This window comes from Panthera pardus, unplaced genomic scaffold, assembly GCF_024362965.1.
Source record: "Panthera pardus isolate Hobbes unplaced genomic scaffold, ASM2436296v1 HiC_scaffold_15, whole genome shotgun sequence".
Classification (NCBI taxonomy): domain Eukaryota; kingdom Metazoa; phylum Chordata; class Mammalia; order Carnivora; family Felidae; genus Panthera; species Panthera pardus.
Window position 1 is genome coordinate 16,529,214 of NW_026526710.1, and position 24,231 is coordinate 16,553,444.

The following is a 24,231-nucleotide window of genomic DNA, read 5'->3' on the forward strand; positions in this document are numbered from 1 at the left end:
CTGACTGAAGTAGGTCCGCTCCTTGGTGAGCTATAGGAAGAGACTACACCAGGTGGCCTTGCTTCTCAAAGTTATCTTTAATAAGAAGATCACAGGGAATAATTCCCAAAGCAGTGACTCCCTGAACAGGAGTAAACAGGCTCCTTTTATTAGGGTTTGGGGTGAATATTCAGAAAGAGATTTCAACATTATAATGAAGCTATCTGTTGGGCATTTAATCACCTGCGTAGGCATGGTCCTCAGATGTGTCTTTTCCTGTTCCAGAAATTTGTCAGTTAGTTTCCAAAAGATGAAATTGACAGTTAGGCAGAAGCTTCCAGGAATTTCCTGAGTTTAGGGAGTCAGGGGGTCTTGCCAGTAACAGTCTCATGTGTCCTTGTCTTGGGCTCTGGCTTTCTGCTTGTCCAGAGGGTATGGAGGCAGACTATAGCCAGGAGTCCCCCATCACCCATCACCGCTCACCCAAAGGTCAGGCTGTACATTCACCTGCTGGGTCTGGACCTGGGGCGTCTCTCCTCACCCTGAAGCCACGTGCCCTAACAGCTGTTTGAATCATGGACAGTTGCACCTGATACATCAGGTGGTAGATGGAGCCTGGGACAATTTGGGACACAATGACAATGGGTTCCAGGCCTTTGTTGGGGGTGAGCAGAGGCCAACCCAGCTCAAGGAGGCATCTGATGGGACCATAGGAGTAGAGAGTGGGGAACTGAGGCAGGATGGACAGCAGCCCCTATGTATGTGTGTGACAACAGATGGTGTCCTTCCAACACACCCACATCAACACCGTGGGGAAAGCATCACTGTCCTCATTTTACAAATGACTTTTTGAACCCAGGGCAGCAAGTCTAGGGGCCAGTGCCTCAGGCATCTAGCAAGGAATGGGCCCTACAAGTCACCTTGAGGTAGAGAATAGAGGCCCGGCAGGAAGGGGCTGTCTCTCTGGGGAGGGGTAGGCATGGCAGGCTGCCACTGGGTAAAAGACAGGAGGTCTGGAGGAGGTCACAGGGCAGGACCTGGACCCCAGACCAGAAACTCAGATGCCAGCCTGGCCACCTTGTGTTACGGGAGAAGACTTTAGGCCAGGTAAGTTGGTTTCTTCTTCTGGCCTACACTGTCCTCAGTTTCTTCTTCTGTCCCAGAAAAGGCAGCACCCAAGGCCCCTGAAGTCACTCTGAGCTCTATAGCTCTGGGTTTCTTCCCACTCTGAGAGTCTTGGTGGCCAGAGGCCACACCAGTGCTATCCATTAGAAATATAACACAAATCACAAATGCAAGACAAATGTGTCATTTCAAATTTTCTAGTAGCCACATTCAAAAAAGTAAAAAGAAACCAGTGACATAAATTCAATAATATATTTTATTTAACCTGATACAGTCAAATTATTATCATTTCAATATGTAATCAATATAGAAATTATTACTGAGATTTTTTGGGGGGTGGGTACCAAGTCTTTGGAATCCTATGTGTATTTTGTGTATGTCATACTCATAGCAGATTTCAGTTTGGACCAGCCACATCGAGTGGCTCATATTGGATGGCACAGGTAAGGACTGCTAGCCCTGTGAGGGGAGCCTGGCATGGCAGGTCACAACCTTTAGCTGTGACTAGGAAGCAGGAGCAGGTGTGAGTTTTCATCTCTAGACTGTGAGGAGTATCTCATAGGATCTTAGGGTCCTTCCCTTGTGGTTGCTAATGGCAAGTGTGGGCTCCAGTGAAATTCACACACTTTCATGAACATTGAGGGAGTGACTGGGCAGTGGAGGTCCCGACTCCCGCCCTCGAAGTGTTCCATCAGAAAGAGGGCATATTCCTCCCAGGCCAGGAATAAATATTGTTACAAGACAGCTGGGGTCAAGAATTGGGTCCAGATCTCATCTGAGAAAATCAAGTCACAAGTTCAAGCCTCAGTTTCCTCACCTGGGGAACGGGTATAAAAGCAGTATCATGTCAGGGTTAATTTAATGCTTAGTCCAGAGCCAAACACTCCTTTGGGTCCTTGAAGACAAAGGTTAACAGCTCATTTGGGGTAGGGGGCCCAGAGAAAGTCCTTTGAACCCTCTTTTAGAAGCTGAGGAAACTGGCACCCGGAGAAAGAGGAAGTGACCCAATCAAGGCCACACTGGAGCTGCTGACTTCTTGTCCAGTGCTCTTTCGCCACCAGATTCATCACTATTGAAGTTTGTCTTTGGCCCACAGTCAGCAACCAACTCTTGGGCTTGCCTGTGGAAGATCCTCTCCCAGGCTAGGTCAAACTGCCCTTCACTCAGGCCTGGACAATGGGCTCTGGGCCAGATGTGTGATCTGGCTCCCAACTCTGCTACTTGCTGGCTGTGTGATGATGGTCGTGCAAATTGCATGACCTCTTTGAGCCTCAGATTCCATGTAGCACCACAATCTGCTCTGAAGAGGGGGATTACAGGTGTAAAGAGGGCCCCTCCCTGCCCCTATAGACCTGAGGGAAGAGTCTGGCACATAACCCCAAACTGCATTTAATCCACATTTAATCCTTTCTGAAGCTTTGGGAAACTGGCTTGTTATTATCCCATTTCACAGAAGGAGAAAGCTAATGCCTGACTTGACCCAAGACTTGGCTCCTCCAGCAGGAATGGGTCCTCTCCTAAGGGCAGGTGAGATCTGAAGGCCTGAGGGGTGCTGGCACTACAGAGCACCTCTGACCTTGGTCTTTCCCAATCTGTATCCTCATTCTGGGATAATATCCAGGATGTGCTATCTGTCCTGCCCACCCTGATGACTACTCCTTCCTACTCTGGCTCAAAGTGAGGATGGAGGGTGGAGTGGGATGAGGTCAAGGGTAAAAAGAGGAGTGTATTGTGTATCTATTGCTATATCTACATCTGTTATAACAAGTTACTCCAAAACATAGCCATTTATTTAAAACAACCATAAACATTTCTTATCTCCCAGTGTCTGTGGTCAGGAATTATGGTAGAGCTGACTTGTTCCGGCTCAGGGTCTCCATTGTTACAGGTGAGATGTCAGCCAGCACTGCAGTCGTCTGAAGGGTCAACATCATTCCTGCAATATCCTCTTGATTACACAGGTCAGCCCTGCTTGGTGTCAGAGGGGACTGAACAAGGCCATGAAAACCAGGAGTTGTGGATCATTGGGAACCATTTTGGAGGTGACTACCGCAAGGAGTAATAATAATTACTGCTATCTTTTGAGGACTTATTCTGTGCCAAGCACTGAGGAAGATAATTTTTGTTTATTGTCATATATTGTTGTTTTGTATTGTTTTGGTTCTGGTTTTGGTTTTGTTTGTTTGTTGTTTTTTTTTTTTGCACAACAACCCAGTGAGGAAGATACTATTATCAGCCCCATTTTTCATTGGAGGTAACTGGCTCAGAGAGGTTAAACCACTTGATTAAAGTCACTCAGCCAGCAAGTGGCAAAGCCAGGTCAGTCTGATGTTAGAGGCCAATTGTTTAACATCCTCCCAGAGAAAGAGTTTGGAGAAAAGGATAGGGAAGAGGTTTGCTCTTGAGATATACATTGGAATCCCAGGAATCTGAATGCACACAAAGGAAACCCCTTGTCCATGGCCCTGAGAATGTGGCAGGAGTTCTTGGACTCCTTCTCCATAGGATAGGGCTGGAATCAATTTTGGCTGCTGCGAGGAAGCCAATATAAGCCATTTGATGGTCACACATACCCCAACTATTGCTGAGTACACAAAAATTCCCATCCCCTAATGGAGCAAGCATGCATGGAATACTTAATATGTGATGAACAGCTTTTGTAAATCTTTGAGGGCCACTTGCCTCTGAATGTAGTCTAGTTTATACAAGTTATGACACTTTCTCAGCACAAAGCCTTTGCTCGGACAGTTCCCTCCACCCACAATGCCCCTCAGACAGCCACCAAATCAGAAAAGAATCCCTCCTGGAGTCCTAAAGACCCAGTCTAATCCCATCCATGCCTCTTACTAGCTGGGTGGAACCCAGGACAGGTGACTGAGGTCTCAGTTTCCTCGTCTGTTCATGAGAAACTAGACTCTCTTGTCTGCCCACCAGGTCCATGTGAAGTCAATGCAGTGATCAATGCTGGGGCTCTGCAGACCAAGTGAAACCACTCAGTTCTCATCAGCCAGGGGCACTTAGCAGAAGTGCTGCAGAAGCAGGAGTGTGAGCCCAGAGGAACAATTCTGGCTCCAAGAGAGCCAGGGGATCACTGCAGCAGCTGGGGTTGGCCCTGGGGCGAAGGACTGGGTTGCCAGCCTATAGGGACTGCTAAGTAAGACCTGATTTGCATTTGTTTCTAACATCCATGTTTTTCTGATTATGATATCAGGGCACGCTTATCATGGAAAATCTGGAAAGTGTAGATAAAGAGAAGCACCATGAGGGTTATAGAAATAACCTGTAATCCCACCATCACCATTATATATTTACATATAATTATTTTTTCACACAATTGAGTTCCTACATTATATACTGTTTTGTTCACTGCTAATTTCAGGAACCTCTCTCCAAGTCATTAAAAAATTTCTTTTTCCCAGGGCGCCTGGGTGGCTCAGTCTGTTGAGAGTCTGACTCTTGATTTCAGCCCAGGTCATGATCTCAGGGTTTGTGAGATCGAGCCCTGCATCGGGCTCTGCGTCTGCCAGCGTGGAGCCTGTTTGGGATTCTCTCTCTCTCTGCTCCCCTCCCTCCCTCTTTCTCTCTCTCTCTCTTAAAAAAAAACTTTTTTTTAATCTTAAAAAAGATTTCTTCTCTAGTATAGTTATAAGGCTGCAGAATGTTCCAGTGGGTGACTCTATGTGATTGATTTAAATGCTCCCTTCCTGGAAGCCCGACTTTCAGTTGGACAGAACTGGTTCCATCTGCTCCATGAACCTCTTGAATTATAAATTTGAGGACTGAAGAATGGCTGGCAATGGTGAAGTGTTCTATTGTCACGTTATTATTATTTTTTTTAAGTTTATGGGGCACCTGGGTGGCTCAGTTGGTTGAGCGTCCGACTTCGGCTCAGGTCATGATCTCGCAGTCTGTGAGTTCGAGCCCTGCGTCGGGCTCTGTGCTGCCAGCTCAGAGCCTGGAGCCTGCTTCAGATTCTGTGTCTCCCTCTCTCTCTGCCCCTCCCCCGCTCATGCTCTGTCTCTCTGTCAAAAATAAATAAACATTAAAAAAAAACATTTAAAAAAAATAAAGTTTAATTATACAGGGATATCTGAAAATATTCTCATTATAAAAAATCCAAACCTTTCTGATAACATTGAAGCCTCCTGAGCCCCCAAAATAACCATTGTCACCAGTTTCTGTGTATCTTGCAGACTCTTTTCAATACATTTCCATGCATACACACAGAAATATGCATATAAATATACAAAATATAACATAGAATAGGAGTACCTGGGTGGTTCAGTTGGTTAAGCGTCTGATTTCAGCTCAGGTCATGATCTCATGGTTCGTGAGTTTGAGTCCCATGTCAGGCTCTGTGCTGACAGCTCAGAGCCTGGAGCCTGCCTCTAATTTGTGTCTCCCTCTCTCTCTGCCCCTCCCCCACTTGCACTCGATCTCTCTTTCAAAAAAAAAACATTAAAAAAATTTTTAAGAGTATAGATAGAATATAAACAATATAATAAAATAGAAATACCAAGAACACATGATTTAATATATTATAAGAATTATTCTGCAACTTGCTCTTTTTATTAGATAATACATATGGCTTCCAGATTTGTCCATCTGAGAATGTTTTAATACAACTTGTCCTTTTTAATGATTGTATAGTATTTCACAGGGTAGAGGGGTCAGCATTTACATAACCAGCCCACTAGGGGTGGACATTCAGGTTGTTTCCAATGTTTCATTATTATGAACTCTTCAATGTGGAAAACCTACACACTTTCCTTACACAAATGTGTGAGTGTTTTTCTCAGGTGGATCTCAAGAGGTGGGGCCACTGGGTCATGGGCTGCCTTAACTGAGAGGTAAGAAAACTGCACTCTAACAGAGAAGGGAATGGCTCAAAGTCACAGGTTGGTGACTGTGGAGATGTGACCTTTTGGGTTATCCACCTTATGGTTTTTTTTTTAAGTTTATTTATTAATTTTAGAGAGAGAGTGTGTGTGCATGCACAAGTAGGGGAGGGGCAGAGAGAGAGGGAGAGAGAGAATCCCAAGCAAGATCTGTGTTGCTGTCAATGCAGAGTCCAGTGCGGGGCTTGATCCCATGAACCATGAGATCATGACCTGAGCCAAAATCAAGAGTCAGACCCTTAACCAACTGAATTACCCAGGTGTCCCTCCTCCTTATGTATTTTAAGTCATTCACAGTCTGAACCAGTAGTTCTCAAAGTGTGGTCCTGGAACCCTGAGGGCTCCCAAGACCCTTTCAGGGGGCCCTCAAGGTCTAAACTATTTTCATAATAATATCTAGATGTTATTTGCCTTTTTCACTCTCATCCTCTCATGTATATACACCAGAGTTTCCCAGAGGCTACATGATGTGTGATGACATTCTTGCTCTGAATCTAAGGGACTGCATTGGGTTTCTTTTATCACTGGTGTGGTAAGAATTTTTCTTTATGCTAATTGATGTTTTAATTTTTTGTTTATTTATTGCCTCCTGGTATCTCTTGCCCATTTTCTAGAAAAGTATTTTTGCTATTGATTTATAAGTGCTCTTTACTTATTAAGTGCATTGACCTTTTCTGTCATATTTGTGGCATGTTCCCCAGTTTGTAGTTTTCCTGCTATCTTTGGCTTTTGACTTTGTGTTATGTTACATTCATGGGGCTTTTCCTTTGGTTTCTCCATTGCTTTTATGTTTCAGTAGTTCATACCTATTGTAGGATACGTTAGATACTTTCCTCTGCTTTTTTTTTTTTTAAGTTTGTTTTGAGAGAGAGAGACCACACGAGCATGAGGGAGGGGCAGAGAGGGAGGGAGAGAGAATCCCAAGCAGGCTCTGAACCGTCAGCGAGGTGCCCAGTGTGGGACTTGAACTCATGAACCATGAGATGATTACCTGAGCTGAAATCAAGAGTCAGATGCTTAACTGACTGTGCCACCCAGGTGACCCTACCTCTGCTTTCTTCTACTTTGTTCCTACAATAACATTCCTTTGTCTATGGACCACCATTGGCTATCTCAGAGCAGCTTGTGGGAGAACTGACACAAGCTTGTCCCCAGTTCTGGGGGTGCTGGAGCTGTAGATGCTGAGGGGAGAGGCTGATTGGAAGTTCAGTTTCTAAGGGAAAGGAAGCCCAGGTCAGAGATAGCCCCTCCTCGGCTTTGGGTTCCACGAGGCGCTAGTCTGAGTCCCTACTAAGATGGCCAAGGGGCCAACACCTGGACAGATGAGGGCAGGGTGCTGGGTCTAGAGGGGCAGGCCTGGGGGCAGGAACTGGTCAACACAGGTGCATATGGTAAACCCCCAGCCTAGATCTACAGTCTCTTAGCTTCTTCCCCTAAGGGCACCAGAAGCATGCCAGGGATAGGAAGCAGTATGCCACAGGAAAGCACTGGGCTTGGCGTCTCTTGCCTCTTTCAAGCCTTCCTGAGACCCCACAGGTCCCCTCTCCTCCTCCCACAGGCAATGGAAGCAGGAGCTGCCAAAGTTCATCAGCCCTGAGCAGCTGCCCGTGGAGTTTGGGGGGACCATGACTGATCCTGATGGCAACCCCAAGTGCCTGACCAAGGTACCGGGTGCCCAGAGGGTGAGAAGGGAGGGCTGATGGCTGGGGTCAGTGCTCACTCAGCAGCCCTCACCCACAGATCAACTATGGGGGTGAGGTGCCCAAGAGCTACTACCTGCGCAACCAGGTGAGGATGCAGTATGAGCACAAGATGACGGTGGCCCGAGGCTCCTTCGTGCAGCTGGAGAACGAAATCCTGTTCCCGGGCTGTGTGCTCAGGTAGGGATGGCGGCCACTCCACACCTGGGCCCGGCTGGGAGGGGCCCCGGAGCCCCAGCGGGTGGTCATTAATAGGGCCCTGTCCCCTGCAGGTGGCAGTTCGCATCACATGGGGCAGACATCGGCTTCGGGGTTTTCCTGAAGACCAAGACGGGTGAGCGGAAGCGGGCGGGGGAGATGGTGGAGGTGCTCCCCATCCGGCGCTACAAAGCCCACCTGGTACCTGAGGACGGGAGCCTCGCCTGCCTCAAGGCTGGCATCTGTCAGTATTGGCAGCGAACAGCTCCACTAGGAGCTGGGGGGCTGGAGGCAGGCGCCTCAAGGTGCATCCAGGCTTTGCCACGTGGGGGCCCCTGGCTCCGGTGGATACAATGTATAGCCGGCTTCAGGCTCTCAGTCATGACAATGGCTCCCTGGTCTGGGTCCTGGTACAAGGATTTACACCATGGAGGATGAGGTCCTGGGTGGGTCACCCTGTCTGAATGTCTGTCTCTCAATGCAGATGTCTTGAGGTTTGATAACACTTACAACCTAGTTCATTCCAAACACATCAACTCCACTGTGGAGGTGCTGCTCACTGACCAAACCTTTGTGAAGAAGACGGAGAGGTCCTGGGCAAACCTTGTGGCTCCCACAGGCTCCCCTTTGATCTCTGGGTCCACAGTGAATTCACAGCCTTCCCTGGCCAGACCCCCTCCAACCTCCCCAGGGATGGGAATCCTACAACAGCTGCTCCCAGCCCATCTGTCACAGTGGGTCTGCGTCTTAGGACCGTGTCACTGCTGGGACCGTGTCCCGGTGGCCAGACAGCCACAGCGAAGCAACCAAAACACTCTATCCTCCTGGGACCTCAGGCTCAGTGAAAACTCTAGGCTCTTTTCTATGAGCCAATACCAAGTCATGAGTTACTGTTCTAACACTTGAGGTATAGTAAGACCAACAGATCTGGAAAGAATTGCCGTTGAAAAGATAATTTATTACTCACAGTTCCCAAGAGGAGGAGATGGAGATGCCAAGCCACAGAGAGCCACATGGAGAAATCGACAAATGGAAGAAACGTCAGGGTTCCTCATGAGGTAGAGGGGGAGAGGAACAGGGCGGGAGTTTTAGTTATGGTTTTCCCTGGAAGGAATGGGTGTGGCAGGGAAATCATTAGGATTAGCTAGTTTGCATAATGTCAGCAGGCTCTGGGGCATAGGGACTGCCCTAGGTAATAGGGTGATCAGGGCAAGGAAATAGTGTGGCCCTAAGTGCTAGAGCCAGCACTGGAGGTGGTTGGAGTGTAGGCTCTGTATTAGTTGGTTTGCATTTGAAAAGCACAATCCTGGGTGAGTTGTTTGCTATCTCTAGGAACTGGCTATCCCTGGGAGACACAGTTCCTCCCGGGGTCAGCAAGGCCCCAGATGTCAGAGCATCAGAATATAGAAAATAGAAGACAAGGTTGATACAGTTAATACAGAAGACAAGGCAATACAGCAATCACCACTCTGAATTGAAATTCAGCCTCAGGGGCACCTGGGTGGCTCAGTGGGCTTAGCTTCCAACTTTGGCTCAGGTCATATCTCATGGTTCCTGAGTTCGGGCCCCACATAGGGCTGACTGCTGTCAACCTGTCAACGTTAGAGCCCGCTTCAGATCCTCTGTCCCCCTCTCTCTGCCCCTCCCCCACTGGCATTTTGCCCAAAATAAATAAATATTTTTAAAAAAGGAATTCAACCTTAGAGCTTTCCCCATCTAGAAAGAAATTTTGACTCATAAACTTTCCATTCCAGTGTTAGGGCATCTGAGAATGTCTTCATTGTTTGGTTCTCCATCTAAACTCTCCCTTAAGATTTTATTTTATTTTATTTTCAGTTTATGTATTTATTTTGAGAGAGCACAAGTGCACAAATAGGGGAGGGGCAGAGAGAGAGAGGGAGAGAGAGAGAGAATCGCAAGCAGGCTCTGCACTGTCAGCGCACAGCCCGACACAGGGCTCAGACTCACCAACCGTGAGATTGTGACCCAAGCTGAAGTCGGAGGCTTAACTGACTGAGCCACGCAGGCGCCCCTTCATTAAGGTTTTAGACTCAGCCTCGGACTGAGCTGATGTCAGGTCCCACGGGCGCATTAGGTTAGATCTCAACAGAGATTCTGGCCTAAGCATTCCACTACTCACACACATTGTCCCCGCTTGCTGTCAGTATGGTAGCCAGCCAAACTACTTCTTTCATTGGCCACTTGGCAAACATGGCCAAATATGGCCACCTGTGCAAATACGGAAATGTGGGCATTCAACAGGTCTTTCTTAGTGACCCCACATAGGCTCCTAGGGGTCATTGCCTTCATTTTTAAGGGCTCACCATAATCCACCCCTACTCAACAATCTGTCCCAGAATTTTGGTAGCAAGTTTACTCAGCTGATTCCTGATTGGATGGTTCCTACCATCCTCCATGATTCTACCATGTTATCTCGCACAGACGGCACCAAGGAACTGGGGTTGGCAGGGAGGGGAGGTGGTTGAGGGAGGTTAGCTGGAGGTGCCATGTGGGCTGCAGCTTAGTGGGGGAGGGGAGGGCACTGGGGAGCCAAGGCAAGGGTCGAGGGGTTTCCCATGATCTGCCATATCCCACCCATCACCCCATCTGCTTCTAGCATCTGCCCTTGCTACAGTCTTCTTGAAACGTGGGCCGAAGGCCAGAGCCATTGGCCAGATAATGGACACGTCCACAGCTGTCCCCACCTGCCTCCTCTCCCACTGTCCCCCCATCCAAAGCCTCCACTCCAGGCTCACCCTCCCCTGCCCCAAATCTCTGTCTTTGTTCAAGCTGTCTCCTCACCTAGAAGGCCTGCCTTTCTCCCCCTGTACAAATTTTCTCTCCAGCAGGCAGTGCTGAGTCAGAGTGAGGGCATGTACTTAGTAATTTATACCTGTGAGACTCTTTCTTTTTATCATACAATCCTGGGAGCTTTGACAAACGCATACAGTCCCATAACCACTGCCACAATCAGGACACATAGCAGCTCCATCACCCCCCAAATTCCCTCCTGCTATCCCTTTGAGAGGTTTTGGAGTGGTGGGGGTCTGGAGCTGATGGCCAAGAAAGAATTCTTGAGACATCTTTGGTGCAAAAAGGTGATTTTTATTGAAGCACAGGGACAGGATCCCTGGGCAGAAAGGGCTTCACTGGGGTTGTGAGGAGTGACTGATCACATACTATGGAGTTGGGGGAGGTAAAGGCAAAAGGGAGGCCTGTAAAAGGACTTTCATATGCTTCTAAGATAATGGAGGCTTTGTTATTGTCCCGGTAAGGTTGTTTTCCCTCTAGTAAGACATTAACATTAAGACAGTAGGCAGTTGGGGCACCTGGGTGGCTCAGTCAGTTAAGCAAGCGGCTGACTTCAGTTGAGGTCATGATCTCATGGTTTGCGAGTTGGAGTCCTGCCTTGGGCTCCAGCTAGAGTTCCAGCCTCATATCAGGCTCTCTGCCCCACATAGGGCTCTGCATGCTGACAGTGCCTGCTTGGGATTCTCTCCCTCTCTGCCCCTCCCCGACTTGTTCTCTTCCTCTGTCTCTCTCTCTCTCTCTCTCTGTCTCTCAAAATAAATAAATAAACTTAAAAAAGAGAAAGACAGTAGGGAATGCTGGAGAAATGTTATACTCTGTATATGCCTTAATTCAATGAGCAACAGGTTATAAAGAAATTTAATTTTACCTACCATTTCCTTCTTTTCTTTGTTCCCCACAACACTATGGAGGGGAGGGTGATGTTGGGGCTCTAGGAAACTGAGTCTATAGGTTTCTGGAGATAAGGCTATTGATAAGATTGCCTTTTCTTGTAATTTACTAATACATTTGTAAACTGACAGAGACTCAGGTCCTATGTGACTGTGATCTCGATCAGTTAACCATTTGTTTTCGCCTCTTAGCTTTAGGGCAGCCAGGAGTGCCTGAGGAACATCACACATATCTCATGGGGTGGGGGGAAGGGGGTGGTGTTCACTAGCTTGTGCTTTGTCCTCAGCTTGCCTTATGTTCCCTCATCACCTTTGTGGTCAACCCCTCCCCCAGTCCAGCCCTGACAACTGCTGATCCCCTCCCCCAGCCCAGCCCTGACAACTGCTGATCTGTTCTGTAACGCTGCAGTTGACTTTTCCAAAATGCCATGCGGATGGCATCATACAGTATGTGGCCTTTTGGAGCTGGCTTTCTTCACTCGGCATACTGCCCAGAGATTCATCTGTGTTGTTGCATGTGGTTGGTTCCTTTTTGTGGCTGAGTAATATTCTGTTGTGCCGATGCACCACAGAGTGTTTATCCATTTCCCAGTTGAAGACTAGCTGCACTTCCAGTTTGGAGCAATGACTAATGAAACTGCTAGGTGCATTTGTGTCAGGTTTTTGTGTGATCCTGTCTTCATCGATCCAGGGTAAATGCCCAGGGGTGGGATCACCGCTGAGCTGCTTGTTGGGGTATGTTTAATGTTGTAGGAAACTGGCCAACTGTTTTGCATCACTTTGCATTCCCACCAGAGTGTTTGAGTGCTCCATTTGCTCCACATCCAGGGCCTTGATATTACTAGTTATTCTGGTGTAGCTACTCTAGAAGGTACGTGGTTATGTTTCTGTGGTTTTAATTTACATTGCTAATGACTAGTGATGTTGAGCATCTTTTCGAAAATAGGGCACAGTCTGTGAGATAAGGCAGACCCAAGTTCAAGTCCTTTTTCTGGCACTTGTCTGACCTTAACCAGATCTCTCTGAGGCTGTTTCTTCACTGGAAAGTGGGGAAGCCAACAGTACTTAGAGTGGCTGCTATGAGGAGAAATGAGAGCCACAGGCACAGAGCAAGTGGGTGGGGAACAGCAGCTACTAATGGGTGCTGATAACAAGTGTTAGAGACCTACCTGCACCTGTCCCACAAGCCTTGCCCAGACAGCTTCATCTCTCCTGCTGTTCTCCCCCTGGCTAGCCCAAAAGTCCCTCTGTTATTTACTCCAGCTCTGATCTCCCAGTGTACTCCGGTGCCCTCCACCATCTCCCCTCAGCTGGCTGCTGGCGTCCTAGTGTGGCCAACCCTGACCCTGATCTCTTGCACATAGGACTCAGTGACCCCCCTTATATCTGCCCCTGAATTTTACCTTCTCACTTACCCTGTTCCTGGACTTTCTTCTCTTAATTCAGCCAATAGCTCAAAACACCTGCTCTCCTCAGGCCATTAGAGAGCCGTCCCCCATTCCCCCCTGCAGGGACTGCTTGCCAGATCCGGGGCACGTGTCTTATGTTCTCTGTGGCCCCGTCCAGCCTGGGCTGATTCAGTGCCCATTGGTTTCCACTGCCATTAGCTTGTGAACTTACACATCTTTCCATAGACTCTTTGCTCTGGGTGGTGAGTGCCCCTCCAGACCTGGGAGAATCATCCTTAGTAAATGATCTTGCATCTATTCCAACTCAACAAATTTCATGGAGTGGTAACGCAGACTGCAGCCACCCACTTGGGCTCTGGATGCTGGGCATTAGGCCTGCGAACTATCCGGCTCTCAGAACATCCCCCATTCTGGGGTCAGTGCAATCTTGGCCATGAGGCAATGACTCTGGCAGCAGGGTAAGAAGCCCCCTTGTGCAGTGCATGTCCCCCCCACCCCTGCTGCCCTGGCCAGGCCTGGGATTGTCCACTCACCCCAGGCCTCCAGGACACCACCACCCTGTAGCCATATAAGAGGCTGCTAGTGTACCTTAGGGGCAGAGAGGAAAGGAAGCCTAGAGGTCTTCTTCTGGGAGCACACATGGCCCTTGGCCAAGACCTGGGTGGGCTCCTGGCCTGAAGGACCTATTGTAGGCAGCTGAGGGTTGGCAGTACATGCAGGAGCTCCTAATGTTTCCCGTCCACAGTTTCCACTGACCGTCTCCAGCACTGGGCCAGTGCAGGGCGTGGAGCTGTTGCTTGCTGAATGAATAAACGATGCCAAGTTCCTCCTCCTCTGCTGTGCGTAGGGCTCTGATGAATTTCTGGGATGCTCTGCTAAGAGGCTCGTCTTCTGCACCATAACCCCAGGGGCTCCTGTCACACCCATGGTCTCCTGGGCCTGGGCTTCAGGCTGTCAGCCAAAGGCAGCCTCTGTGAGCAGAAGCCCCCCATGTCCTGCAACCTGAACTCAACAAGCAATGGATGTTCGACCAGCCTCACCACCAGAACAGGCCTAGGGGCTGAGCCTTCCAGAGTTCAGGCTTCAGAAAACTAGTCCCCCTGCCAAGGACTGGGGAGGCTTTGGTGTGGCTCCACTCACAAGGCTCTTCCAAGGCCTTGATGCTCATTCTACAGCTCCTGCCTCTTCTAAAGGGTCCCTACTCATCCTTTTGTCTCTCTTTCTGTCTCCTCAATCCTGCCCTACACTTGGGCTTAACTTTCTATTCCAAAGACCCTCTTTTCCTGTCTCTCTATGCCTTCCCACTGAGCATGTCCTGTCCAGAGGAGATGGCCAGGCCCCACGGGGCCTATGTGCTGACACTTCCCAGATGGGACATCTGGGGTTGGGGAGAGCAGGGACTCCAGAGTCCTGGGCTCTTTGTGCTTCTGCCTTTAAGAAAAAAAAAATTGTGTTCCTCAAAATTAAAAAAAAAAATTTTAATGTTTGTTTATTTTTGAGAGAGACCGAGAGACAGAGAGACAGAGAGTGAGTGGAGGAGGGACAGAGAAAGAAGGAGACACAAAATCCAAAATGAGCACCAGGCTCTGAGCTGTCAGCACAGAGCCTGATGCAGGGCTCAAACCCATAGACTGTGAGATCATGACCTGAGCCAAAGTTGGCTGCTTAACCGACTGAGCCACCCAGGCGCCCCTGTGTTCATCAAAATTTAAACATAGAATTGTCATATGACCTAGCAATTCTACTCCTAGGTAGATACCCACAACACTTGAAAAACAGGGGTTCAGGGGCGCCTGGGTGGCTCAGTCGGTTAAGCGTCTGACTTCAGTTCAGGTCACAATCTCATGGTTCGTGAGTTTGAGCCCTGCATTGGGCTCTGCTGACAGCTCAGAGCCTGGAGCCTGCTTTGGATTCTGTGTCTCCCTTTCTCTCTGCCCCGCCCTTGCTACTGCTCTGTCTCTCTCACTCTCTCAAAAATAGATAAACATTTAAAAAATTGTTTTAGAAAAACAGGGGTTCAAACAAAGACTTGTACACCCAGGTTCACAGCAGCACTATTCACAATAGCTAAAAGGTAAAAACAACCAAGAGTCCATCAATAGATGAATGGATAAATACAATGGGTATATCTACACAATAGAATAGTATTCATTCATAAAAAGGAATGAAGTACTGATACACATTATAACATGGATGACCCCTGAAAACATTGTGCTAAGTGAACAAAGCCACACACAAAAGATCACATATTGTATGATGCATTGAATGTGAATTATCCAGAATAGGTAAATCCAGAGACAGAAAGCATATTGGTGGTTGCCAGAAGCTGGGGAAAGGTGGGAAATGGGCAGTGATTGTTTAATGGGGGTTCTCCACACCTGGGTGGCTCAGTCAGTTAAACATCCGACTTCGGCTCAGGTCATGATCTCACGGTTTGTGGGTTCAAGCCCCGCGTCAGGTTCTGTACTGACAGCTCAGAGCCTAGAGCCTGTTTAGGATTCTGTCTCCCTCTCTCTCTGCCCCTCCCCAGTTGTGCTTGCTCTCTCTCTCTCTCTCTCAAAAATAAATAAACATTAAAAAAATTTAATAGAGTTTCTCCTTTTGGGTTGATGAAATGTTTTGGAACTAGGTAGAGGTAGTGGTTGGACAACATTTTGACAAATAATGCCACTGAATGGCACACTTTAAATTAGTTAATTTTATGTTATGCAAATTTTACTCCAATAAGAAATTTTTTAAAAATAACATTTGTGGGGGCACCTGGTTGGCTCAGTGGGTAGAGCATGTGACTCTTGATCTCAGGGTTGTGAGTTTGAGCCCCACATTGGGAGAGAGTTTACTCAAAAAACAATAAGTAAATAAAAATAAAATAACACTTGTGGATTCCTTCATCTCAAATATATAAGCAATACACATGCAAAGAAATAAAATCCATGGGAGATACAAGTTGGCCACATAGTCATGGAAAAATAAAGAACTACATAAAGAACAGAAGGGCTGACCAACTTTATAAAGTCAGACTTTATAATAGGTGAGAAGGGGGTCAAAGAAGGGGCCACACACAATAACCAAGAAGAAGGATGCGTCAATAGTATGTTCCAAGACTGTGCGGTCCAATACAGTGGTAATCAGCCACGATTTAAATTTAAACAACTAAAATAAAAAATTCAGTTCTTCAGTTCATTAGCCATATTTCAAGGACTCGGTAGCCACATGTGGTTAGTGACTGCTGCAAAGACTTTATCCTTGACCAAGTTCAGCATGGCTTCTAGCTGCTTGTGCCCATGTTTCTAGGATTGCCCCAATTCCCTTAAAATGCCCACTGACAAGCTTGCAATTATAAATCCTTTCTCTACCCCTGTGAGAGGTAAATCATCTACCACCCAAAACTATTGCATCAAGGACCTGAAAGCCATCTCTTTCAAAGTCAAACATTCAAGAAGATGACTTTTGATCCTGCTCCCAGTTCCTGTGGGAGGGTAAAAGCCTAAGTTGGGGGGTGGGAGTGAATGGGAGGGAGGATGCTTACTCCAATTAGCACCACTACCTCCCTAAAAATACAAGAATTTTGTTTGCCTTAACTAGTTAGTGTCTGGCTTTGTTGCTCCTTGGCATTACCAAGTTAGACGGTGTGGACATAGGACATGTCCATCATTGGGGAAAATTCTATTGGGCAGTACTATATAACATGATGACATCATGAAATCTTCCCAAGGGAGGGGGGGCCCCTGAGCCAAACTGATCCTTTATCTCCTTGGAGAGGACACCTCCAAATAGCTCAACCAATGAAGCAGAATATTTAAAAAGCAAATCAGACCAATGATTCATAATAACAGAAAAGCATAAAAAGCCATTTTGGAGAAAGGAAGGGCACTTTAAGTTGTAAACAAACAAGTGAACCGTGTGTAAAAGGTGTGAACTTTAAGTCTGACTGAGGTAAAAAGTAAAGTTTATAGACAGTCAATTCAGTCTGGCTTTAATCCCCTTGGGAGAAAACCCCAGATTCCGTGCTCCCCTAGTCCAGTTAATTGGCCTGTAACTCAGAACTGTGACACCAAGAAGTATTTACATTTTCACTTGGGCCTATTCAAATTACAACTCCAACAAAAGAATTAAAGTGTAACATTGAAATTCAGCAGAGATGTCAAATTATAGAGCTGTAATCCTGTGGTTATGTTGTAGGAAGGTATGAAAGAAGTATAGAAATAACCAATAAACAAATGAAGTTCAAGTGGAATATTTAGGAACAAGCTTAAGTATTATTGTAGCAATTTTGAGAATCATTGGATTTCTGCCTTTGCTGTTCAAAGTATTTGAAGTGCTCAAAATTACCACTTGTAATGAGTTGGTAATTTACAGGTAGAGTATAACTCCCACAGACCAGTCAGGCACTGAGCAACTTTCAGCCTTCATATTCCCCAAGCAAGTTTGCCAACAGGGTGCCGGTTTGGGATAGAGGTGAGACTCTGACCTGTCCCTGATCACTGTTTGCTCTCTGTTTCCTCTCCCACATCCACCATGAATTTATGCAATAGCCTCCTGACCAGTTTCCTGCTCTGAACATCTGCTCTGTCATTCTTCACTTGGGCCCAGGGTTATCTTCCTGGCACAGGGAGAATCATCAGTTTCTGCCTCTAAAGCTATCACTTTCTTTTTTCCTTCCTTCCTTCCTTCCTTCCTTCCTTCCTTCCTTCCTTCCTTTCTTTCTTCAGAGTGGGGCAGAGGGAGAGGGAGAGAGACAATCTTTTCCTTTTAGTATTTATTTATTTTGGGGAGAGTGCAAGCAGGGGAGGGGCAGAAAGAGGAGGAGAGATGATCCAAAGTGGGCTCTGTGCTGACACACTGATAGCAGTGAGCCTGATGTGGGGCTCAAACTCATGAACTGCGAGATCATGACCCGAACCAAAGTTGGACGCTCAACCAAGCCACCCAGGTGCCCTGGGAGAGAGAGAATCTTGGGCTCCTTGCCCAGCACAGAGCCTGATGCAGGACTTGATTTCATAACCATGAGATCATAACCTGAGCCAAAATCAAGAGCCACCCAGGGACCCCTCTAAACTTTCAAAGGCTCCCCACCAACGACAAGGCATGGCCCAAAGTCCCCAGCATGGCCTGAAGTTCTTTCATGACCTGACCTCAATCTTTTTGAAGTCCCTGCCCTCATGGCCCCTCTCCCCTCTCTTACCTCTATGAGTTTCTTCGTCTCTACCCAGAATGTCTTCTTCCCGTTCCCACCTTAGAGGCCCAGCCCAAAGACCATCTCTTCTGGGGGACATTTCAGGACCCCCCTAGTGCAGAGTTCTTGCTTATGTCTTTACTAAAACAATCTATCTTCAGGGATCCAAGACAGGTAGTGTTTAAAGATCCAGGCCTTGGGTACAGACAAATAAGGGTTCAAATCCTAGCTCTGGGTCTTACTAGCCTCTCAGTTGCTGCCCATGTAAATGAGCACATGGGTCCAATGGTGAGCACAACAAATATGGCCTGTGCCTTCATGGGGCTGACAGTTAAGGGGGTGAGTCAAATAGTCGAACCAAGGAATGTCTAATGAGAACAATATTCTGGAATAGAGGATCACGGTTCTGAGCATTTAACTGGGGATCAGAGAAGTTGAGGCAGCACTAATGAGGCAGTGCAGGAAGAGGAGGCAAGGAAAGAGTATTCAAGTTGAGAGAATGGCGTGTGCAAAGGCCCTATGGCAGGAGAGAGCAGCAAGGGGAGAGAGAGATAGCTCTATACACTCCCTACCTGATGTTCTGTGGCTTGGGAAAGGCCAGAGACCTCCTGGCTTTTGTGAGGGAAGAAAGATAGAAATGCAGCTGTGGTCCCAGACCCCTAACCCATGTTTTTCCTCCCTGGTCCCAGGTCTTTAGGGTTGTTGGTCAGGCTCCCACTGCCCACCCCTCCCTCTCCCAGACCCTTGTGACTACCCCCCTTCTTAGAGTTAGAGCGTAGAGGATATGTGGCCACACCAGACCCCACCTTTTCCTGGGGTCATCCTGAGTTGGTGGTGGGAGCCAACAGAACTCTCCCCCAGCTGCTGTAAAGCCTAATCTCCACTTCCCAAGCAGGCTCAAGCATGAGGCCACACCTGCCCTGGGCATCTGTGTCAGGTAGATACTCCTTTCCAAACTCTGCACCTAGGGTAACCCAAGCCACATCCTACATATTTGGAGAGACATTCAGTGGCATCTGTCCAGCCAACAGGTCTGAAGGGTAGGACTGATTTAGCCATGATGTGGAGGGGCAGAGCAGGCAGGGGCTCCTGCAAAGAATGATCCCACTCCAACAACAGAGATGCCATTCACTCCCACAGAACTTCCTTCAGTTGGTAGATTTCAGGCTTGAATTAGGACTGCAAGCAGAGCACTTATGGCCCCTGAGAGATGCCAGGAGTTTCCAGAGCACCCAGAAGGTGGGTGGGAGAGGAAGTGCAGTGAGTGGTCAGGAGGTGTGGGATTCGGGTTACATACCATGATGATACCATCATTGTGGTTTAGCTTCTCAGCCCATGGGTCAGGGGGGACCAAGGGAATGAGCTTGAGAAGGCAGGGGGAGACAGGCACACCATGGAAGAGGGGAATTATCTGTCCCTCAAAGCACTGGAACCCAGATAGTTAGAATGAAAGTCCTCCAGGGCGTCTGGGTGGCTAAGTGGGTTCAGCGTCTGACTCTTGATTTCGGGTCATGATCTCACGGTTTGGGGGTTCCAGCCCCAAGTCCGGCTCGGCACTGTCAGCGCGAAGCCTGCTTGGGATTGTCTCTCTGCCCCTCCCCTGCTCTCTCTCTCTCTAAGTAAATAAATAAACTTAAATATATTATATATGAATAAAGAATATGAAAATTCTTTAAAAAAAAAAAAAGAATGAAAGTGCTCCACAACCAGCCAGTAGATGACGTTTGAGGAGGTGGCATAGTGCTACAGGGTCAGGGGGAGGACATCTGCCCCTGTTAGCATGACAGGACTTGAGGGTAACCTGGAAGCATGGAGCTCGGCAGGCAGAAGGACACGACATGGGCGATGAGTGCCTGGACCGGCACCAGCCTGCCTGGCTTTGCTGCTTGCTGGCTCCGAGACCTCAGAGGCTCCTTGAGCTTCAGTTTCCTGGTCCCTAAGGGGGGTGATCACAGTGCCAATCTCAGAATGTGCCAGGAGGACTACATGAACCAACCCCGCACTGTTCAAGAAGGCAACCACTAACCACCTGTGGTAGTTTGCTAGGATCGCCCTAATAAAGCACCCCAAACTGAGTGGCTTATGCAACAAAATTTATTCTCTCACAGTTCTGGAGGCTGCAAGTCCAAGATTAAAATGTCAGCAGGCTTCATTCCTTCTGAGGGCTGAGGGAGAATCTGTTCCCTGCATCTCCCCTGGCTTCTGATGGTTTCCCCACAATCTTTGGCATTTCTTGGCTTGTAGAAGCATCACCCCAATCTCTGTCTTCACCCTCACATGGTATTCTCCCCGTGGGCATGTAAGTATCCAAATTTCCCCTCTTGTTAAGGACACCAGTCACAGTGAAATAGGGGCCCATCCTTCTCCAGTATGACCTCATCTAAACTAATTACATATGCAATGACCCTGTTTCCAGGTAAGGCCACATTCTGAGATACTGAGGATTAGGGCTTCGGCATACGAATTCGGGAGGGGACACAATTCAATCTAAAACACCACATGTGGCTCATTGAGCGTTTGAAATGTGGCTGGTCAGAGTTGAAATGAAATACTACATACTAAGCTGAAATACTAAATACACACTGTATTTCAGAGGCTTTGTACAAAAAAAAATGCAAGATATCTCACTATTTTTTAATGAGATAATTATCTTCTTTATGGATCGTGTTTACAGGTGACAAAATGATAATATTTTGGCTACCCTGTGTTAAATAAAGCATTATTAAAATTAGATTTTTTTAACATGGCTGCTAGAGAATTTGAAGTTACCTTTGTGAGGGTGTCTGGGTGGCTCAGTCGGTTAAGCGTCCCACTCTTGATTTTGGCTCAGGTCACCATCTCATGATTGTGAGATTGAGCCCCGAGAAGGACTCTGCACTGGGTGTGGACACTGCTTAAGATTTTCTCTCTCTGTCTCTCCCCCCACCCTTCTCTCCCTCAAATAAATTAAAAAAAAAAAAATTAAAGTTACTCATGTGGCTTTCATTATTTATCTACTGGACAGTACTGAACTAATATTTACAAAGCCCTTGGAACAGGCCCGGCCCAAGGGAAATGCCTATAAATGCTGTTAAGTAAAGGCTTCTCTTTGGAGGTGACTTGTTACTTGTGGCATTTTAAAAATACGACTTTCCCCACTTCTCGGAGACTGGGAAAAGTTGGGAACATATTCCTTGCCTGGACTTCCTTTTATTGAATGGATTTTGTTGTCTATTCTGGAAGCATATGGCATATATAACGTGGTCTCATCTTTGGCAAATTGTTCCATGGTATTTTTTTTTCTGTGTCATTATAAACTCTTCATCAACCACATTAAGCACTGTGGTTTCTGGAAAAATTGTTTCCAATTTTCCTATTAACAATGCACACATAACTTTAAGTTGAAAATCCTTTCTGTTGGGCACCTGGGTGGCTCAGTCGTTTAAGCGTCTGACTTCAGCTCAGGTCATGATCTCACAGTTTGTGGGTTCGAGCCCCATGTCGGGCTCTGGGCAGACAGCCCAGCGCCTGGAGCCTGCTTCAGATTCTGTCTCCCTCTCTCTCTGCCCCTCCCCCACTCTCTGTCTCTTTGTCTCTCAAAAATAAACAAACATTAAAAAAAAAACTTAAAAAAAAAATCCTTTCTGTTAGTTAGGATTGTTATTGGACAAAGTGGTAAACTATTGAAGGATCCAATGCATATTGTCAGGTCGTTTTCTAGAAAAGGTGAATTAATTACCAGTCCTGCCAGCAACGTATACATATCTCCATTTCACCAGCTTCTTCCTTTATTTATTTTTTTTTTAATTTAATGTTTATTTATTTTTGAGAGAAAGAGAGAGAGTGTGAGCGGGGAATGGGCAGAGAGAGAAGGAGACACAGAATCCGAAGCAGGCTCCAGGCTCCAAGTTGTCAGCACAGAACCTGGCCAGGGCTTGAACCCACGAACCGTGAGATCATGACCTGAGCTGAAGTCCAGAACTTAACTGACCGAGCCACCCATGTGCCCCCAGCTTCTTCCTTTATTATCAGATTATTTAAAAAAAAGATGGGTGTGTGTGTGTGTGTATGTGTGTGTGTGTGTGTGTGTGGTTTGGTTTGTTCTGAGGCTGATTTAGCCAGGGGAAAAAAAGTATCTCATTGCTTGTATACCCATTTCTTTGATGACCTGGAATTTGAGCATTTATCCATTGGATTATTTCCCCTGTGCATTTCCTCTTCTGACAGTGTGTTGAGTCCTTTGTCCATTTCTTAGTGCCTTACTATTTTTTCTTATTAATTTACATGCATTCTTTATAAAAATATCAATTTTTGTATATTATTTTTACAAATTCACATTAGCAAATGCTGACTTAGTTGTGTGTCTTGTTTAACAGATTTTTGCATTTTTATGTAGTTAAATCGACTGTCCCCTTTGTGATTTCTGTCATTGCTTTTAAATTAAAAAAAAAATGATGTTTATTTATTACTTTGAGAGAAAGAGAAAGACAGCATGAGCAGGGGAGGGGCAGAGAGAGAGACACAGACACATAATCCAAAGCAGGCTCCAGGCTCTGGGCTGTCAGCACAGAAGCTGAAGCAGGGCTCAAACCCACAAACTGTGAGATCATGACCTGAGCCAAAGCCGGCCACTTAACCACCTGAGCCACCCTGGCACCCCTGTCATTGCTTTTAAACAAAGACCATGCCCTTCCAGAGATGGGCTGTCAGTTTCACTTTCTTTTAGCTTTTTACAATGTTGTTTTTTTCTATTTGAGCGGAGAGGGAAGGACAGAGAGAGAGAGAGAGAGAGAGAGAGAGAGAGAGAGAATCCCAAGCAGGCTCCATGCTCAGCAGAGCCCACAATGGGGCTCAATCCCACCACCCTGAGATCATGACTTGAGCCAAAATCATGAGTCAGACGCTCAACTGATTAAGCCACCCAGGCTACAATTTTTTTTTTAATTAAGATTTTAAATCCCTCTAGGACAGTGCTGTCCAAATGAAATAGAATGCAAATCACAAATGTGAGCCACACATGCAATTGAAATTTTTCTGGTATAGCCACATTTTTTTAAAAAGTAAAAAGAAAAGAGCACAGAGGATTTTTAGTGAAAATAGTAAAAGTATTCTGTATGATACCACAATGGTAAATATATGTCACTACATATTTGTCCAAACCCACAGAATGTACAGCACCAGAAGTAAGCCCTAATGTAAACTGTGGACTTTGGGTGATAATGATGTGTCAGTATAGGCTTATCAGTTGTAACAAATGTCCCACCCTGGTAGAGACTGTCCATAGTGGCAGAGGCTGTGCGTGTGGTGGGGAGAACAGAATATATGAGACGTCTCTATACTTTCCACTCAATTTTGCTGTAAATCTAAAACTGCCCTAAAAAATAAAACTTATTCATTTAAAAAAATTCTAAATTATAAAAAATATTTTAAAGAAACAGATGAAATCAATTTTAATAATATATCTTATTTATCCCAGTATTTCAAAAAAAGTATTCCAATATTATAATCAATGTAAGAAATTAATTAATGAAATCTTTCATTCTGGGGGTGTTAAGTCTTCACAATTTAACGTGTATTTTACACTTACGGCACATCTCTATTCCGCGAGAGTGACGAGCCAAGGTCCCAATACTTAACAGCCCCATGTGGCTCATGGCAACCAGATTGGTCAGTACAGGTCTAGAACTTGGTTCAGCCTCCAGGGAGGGCAGAGGGAGAAAGGTTCTGGTGGCTTGATTTACCTCCTCCTTCAGTTTCCACCTGCTCCTCTCTTGAAAATTCCTGCCCAGCCAAGCTGTTTTCTCACCTTTTCCATGACCTCTGCCTGGTTCCTGGATGCCATCCTGGCCACCTGTGTCAGCCGCCTCCCACCCTTGGCCTCCTGACTCCTCCATCACCCCACCTGGGGCTTCCAGCCATCCACTGCCACCTCCCATTCCCCAGCTTTCAGGCTGTAGATCTTACCCAGGAGCTCACCAGCGTGGGGCCGTCCCAGAATTTCCACCTCTGCAGCTCCCTGCTCTGGTGAAAGCATCAATAATAATAATGATGATACAATATTCCTAA

General features: G+C 46.7%; 1 protein-coding gene across 1 annotated transcript; it reads left to right on the forward strand.

The window, feature by feature from the left end:
• The first annotated feature begins 7,297 nt into the window (after positions 1-7,297).
• On the forward strand, positions 7,298-24,193 carry LOC128777116 (putative SEC14-like protein 6). Its single transcript, XM_053902892.1, has 6 exons — positions 7,298-7,335; positions 7,561-7,666; positions 7,743-7,882; positions 7,975-8,144; positions 8,385-8,490; positions 24,109-24,193. Exons 1-6 carry the CDS (start codon positions 7,298-7,300, stop codon positions 24,191-24,193), a joined length of 645 nt encoding a protein of 214 aa, XP_053758867.1.
• Positions 24,194-24,231: the final 38 nt, after the last annotated feature.

Excerpts from the sequence above, each read along its gene's own strand:
- LOC128777116 (XM_053902892.1), top strand. The coding sequence starts at position 7,298 with ATGGCCAAGGGGCCAACACCTGGACAGATGAGGGCAGG. Across the intron at positions 7,336-7,560 it reads CCTGGACAGATGAGGGCAGG|GCAATGGAAGCAGGAGCTGC; the intron begins GTGCTGGGTCTA and ends CTCCTCCCACAG. Across the intron at positions 8,145-8,384 it reads CTGCCTCAAGGCTGGCATCT|ATGTCTTGAGGTTTGATAAC; the intron begins GTCAGTATTGGC and ends CTCTCAATGCAG.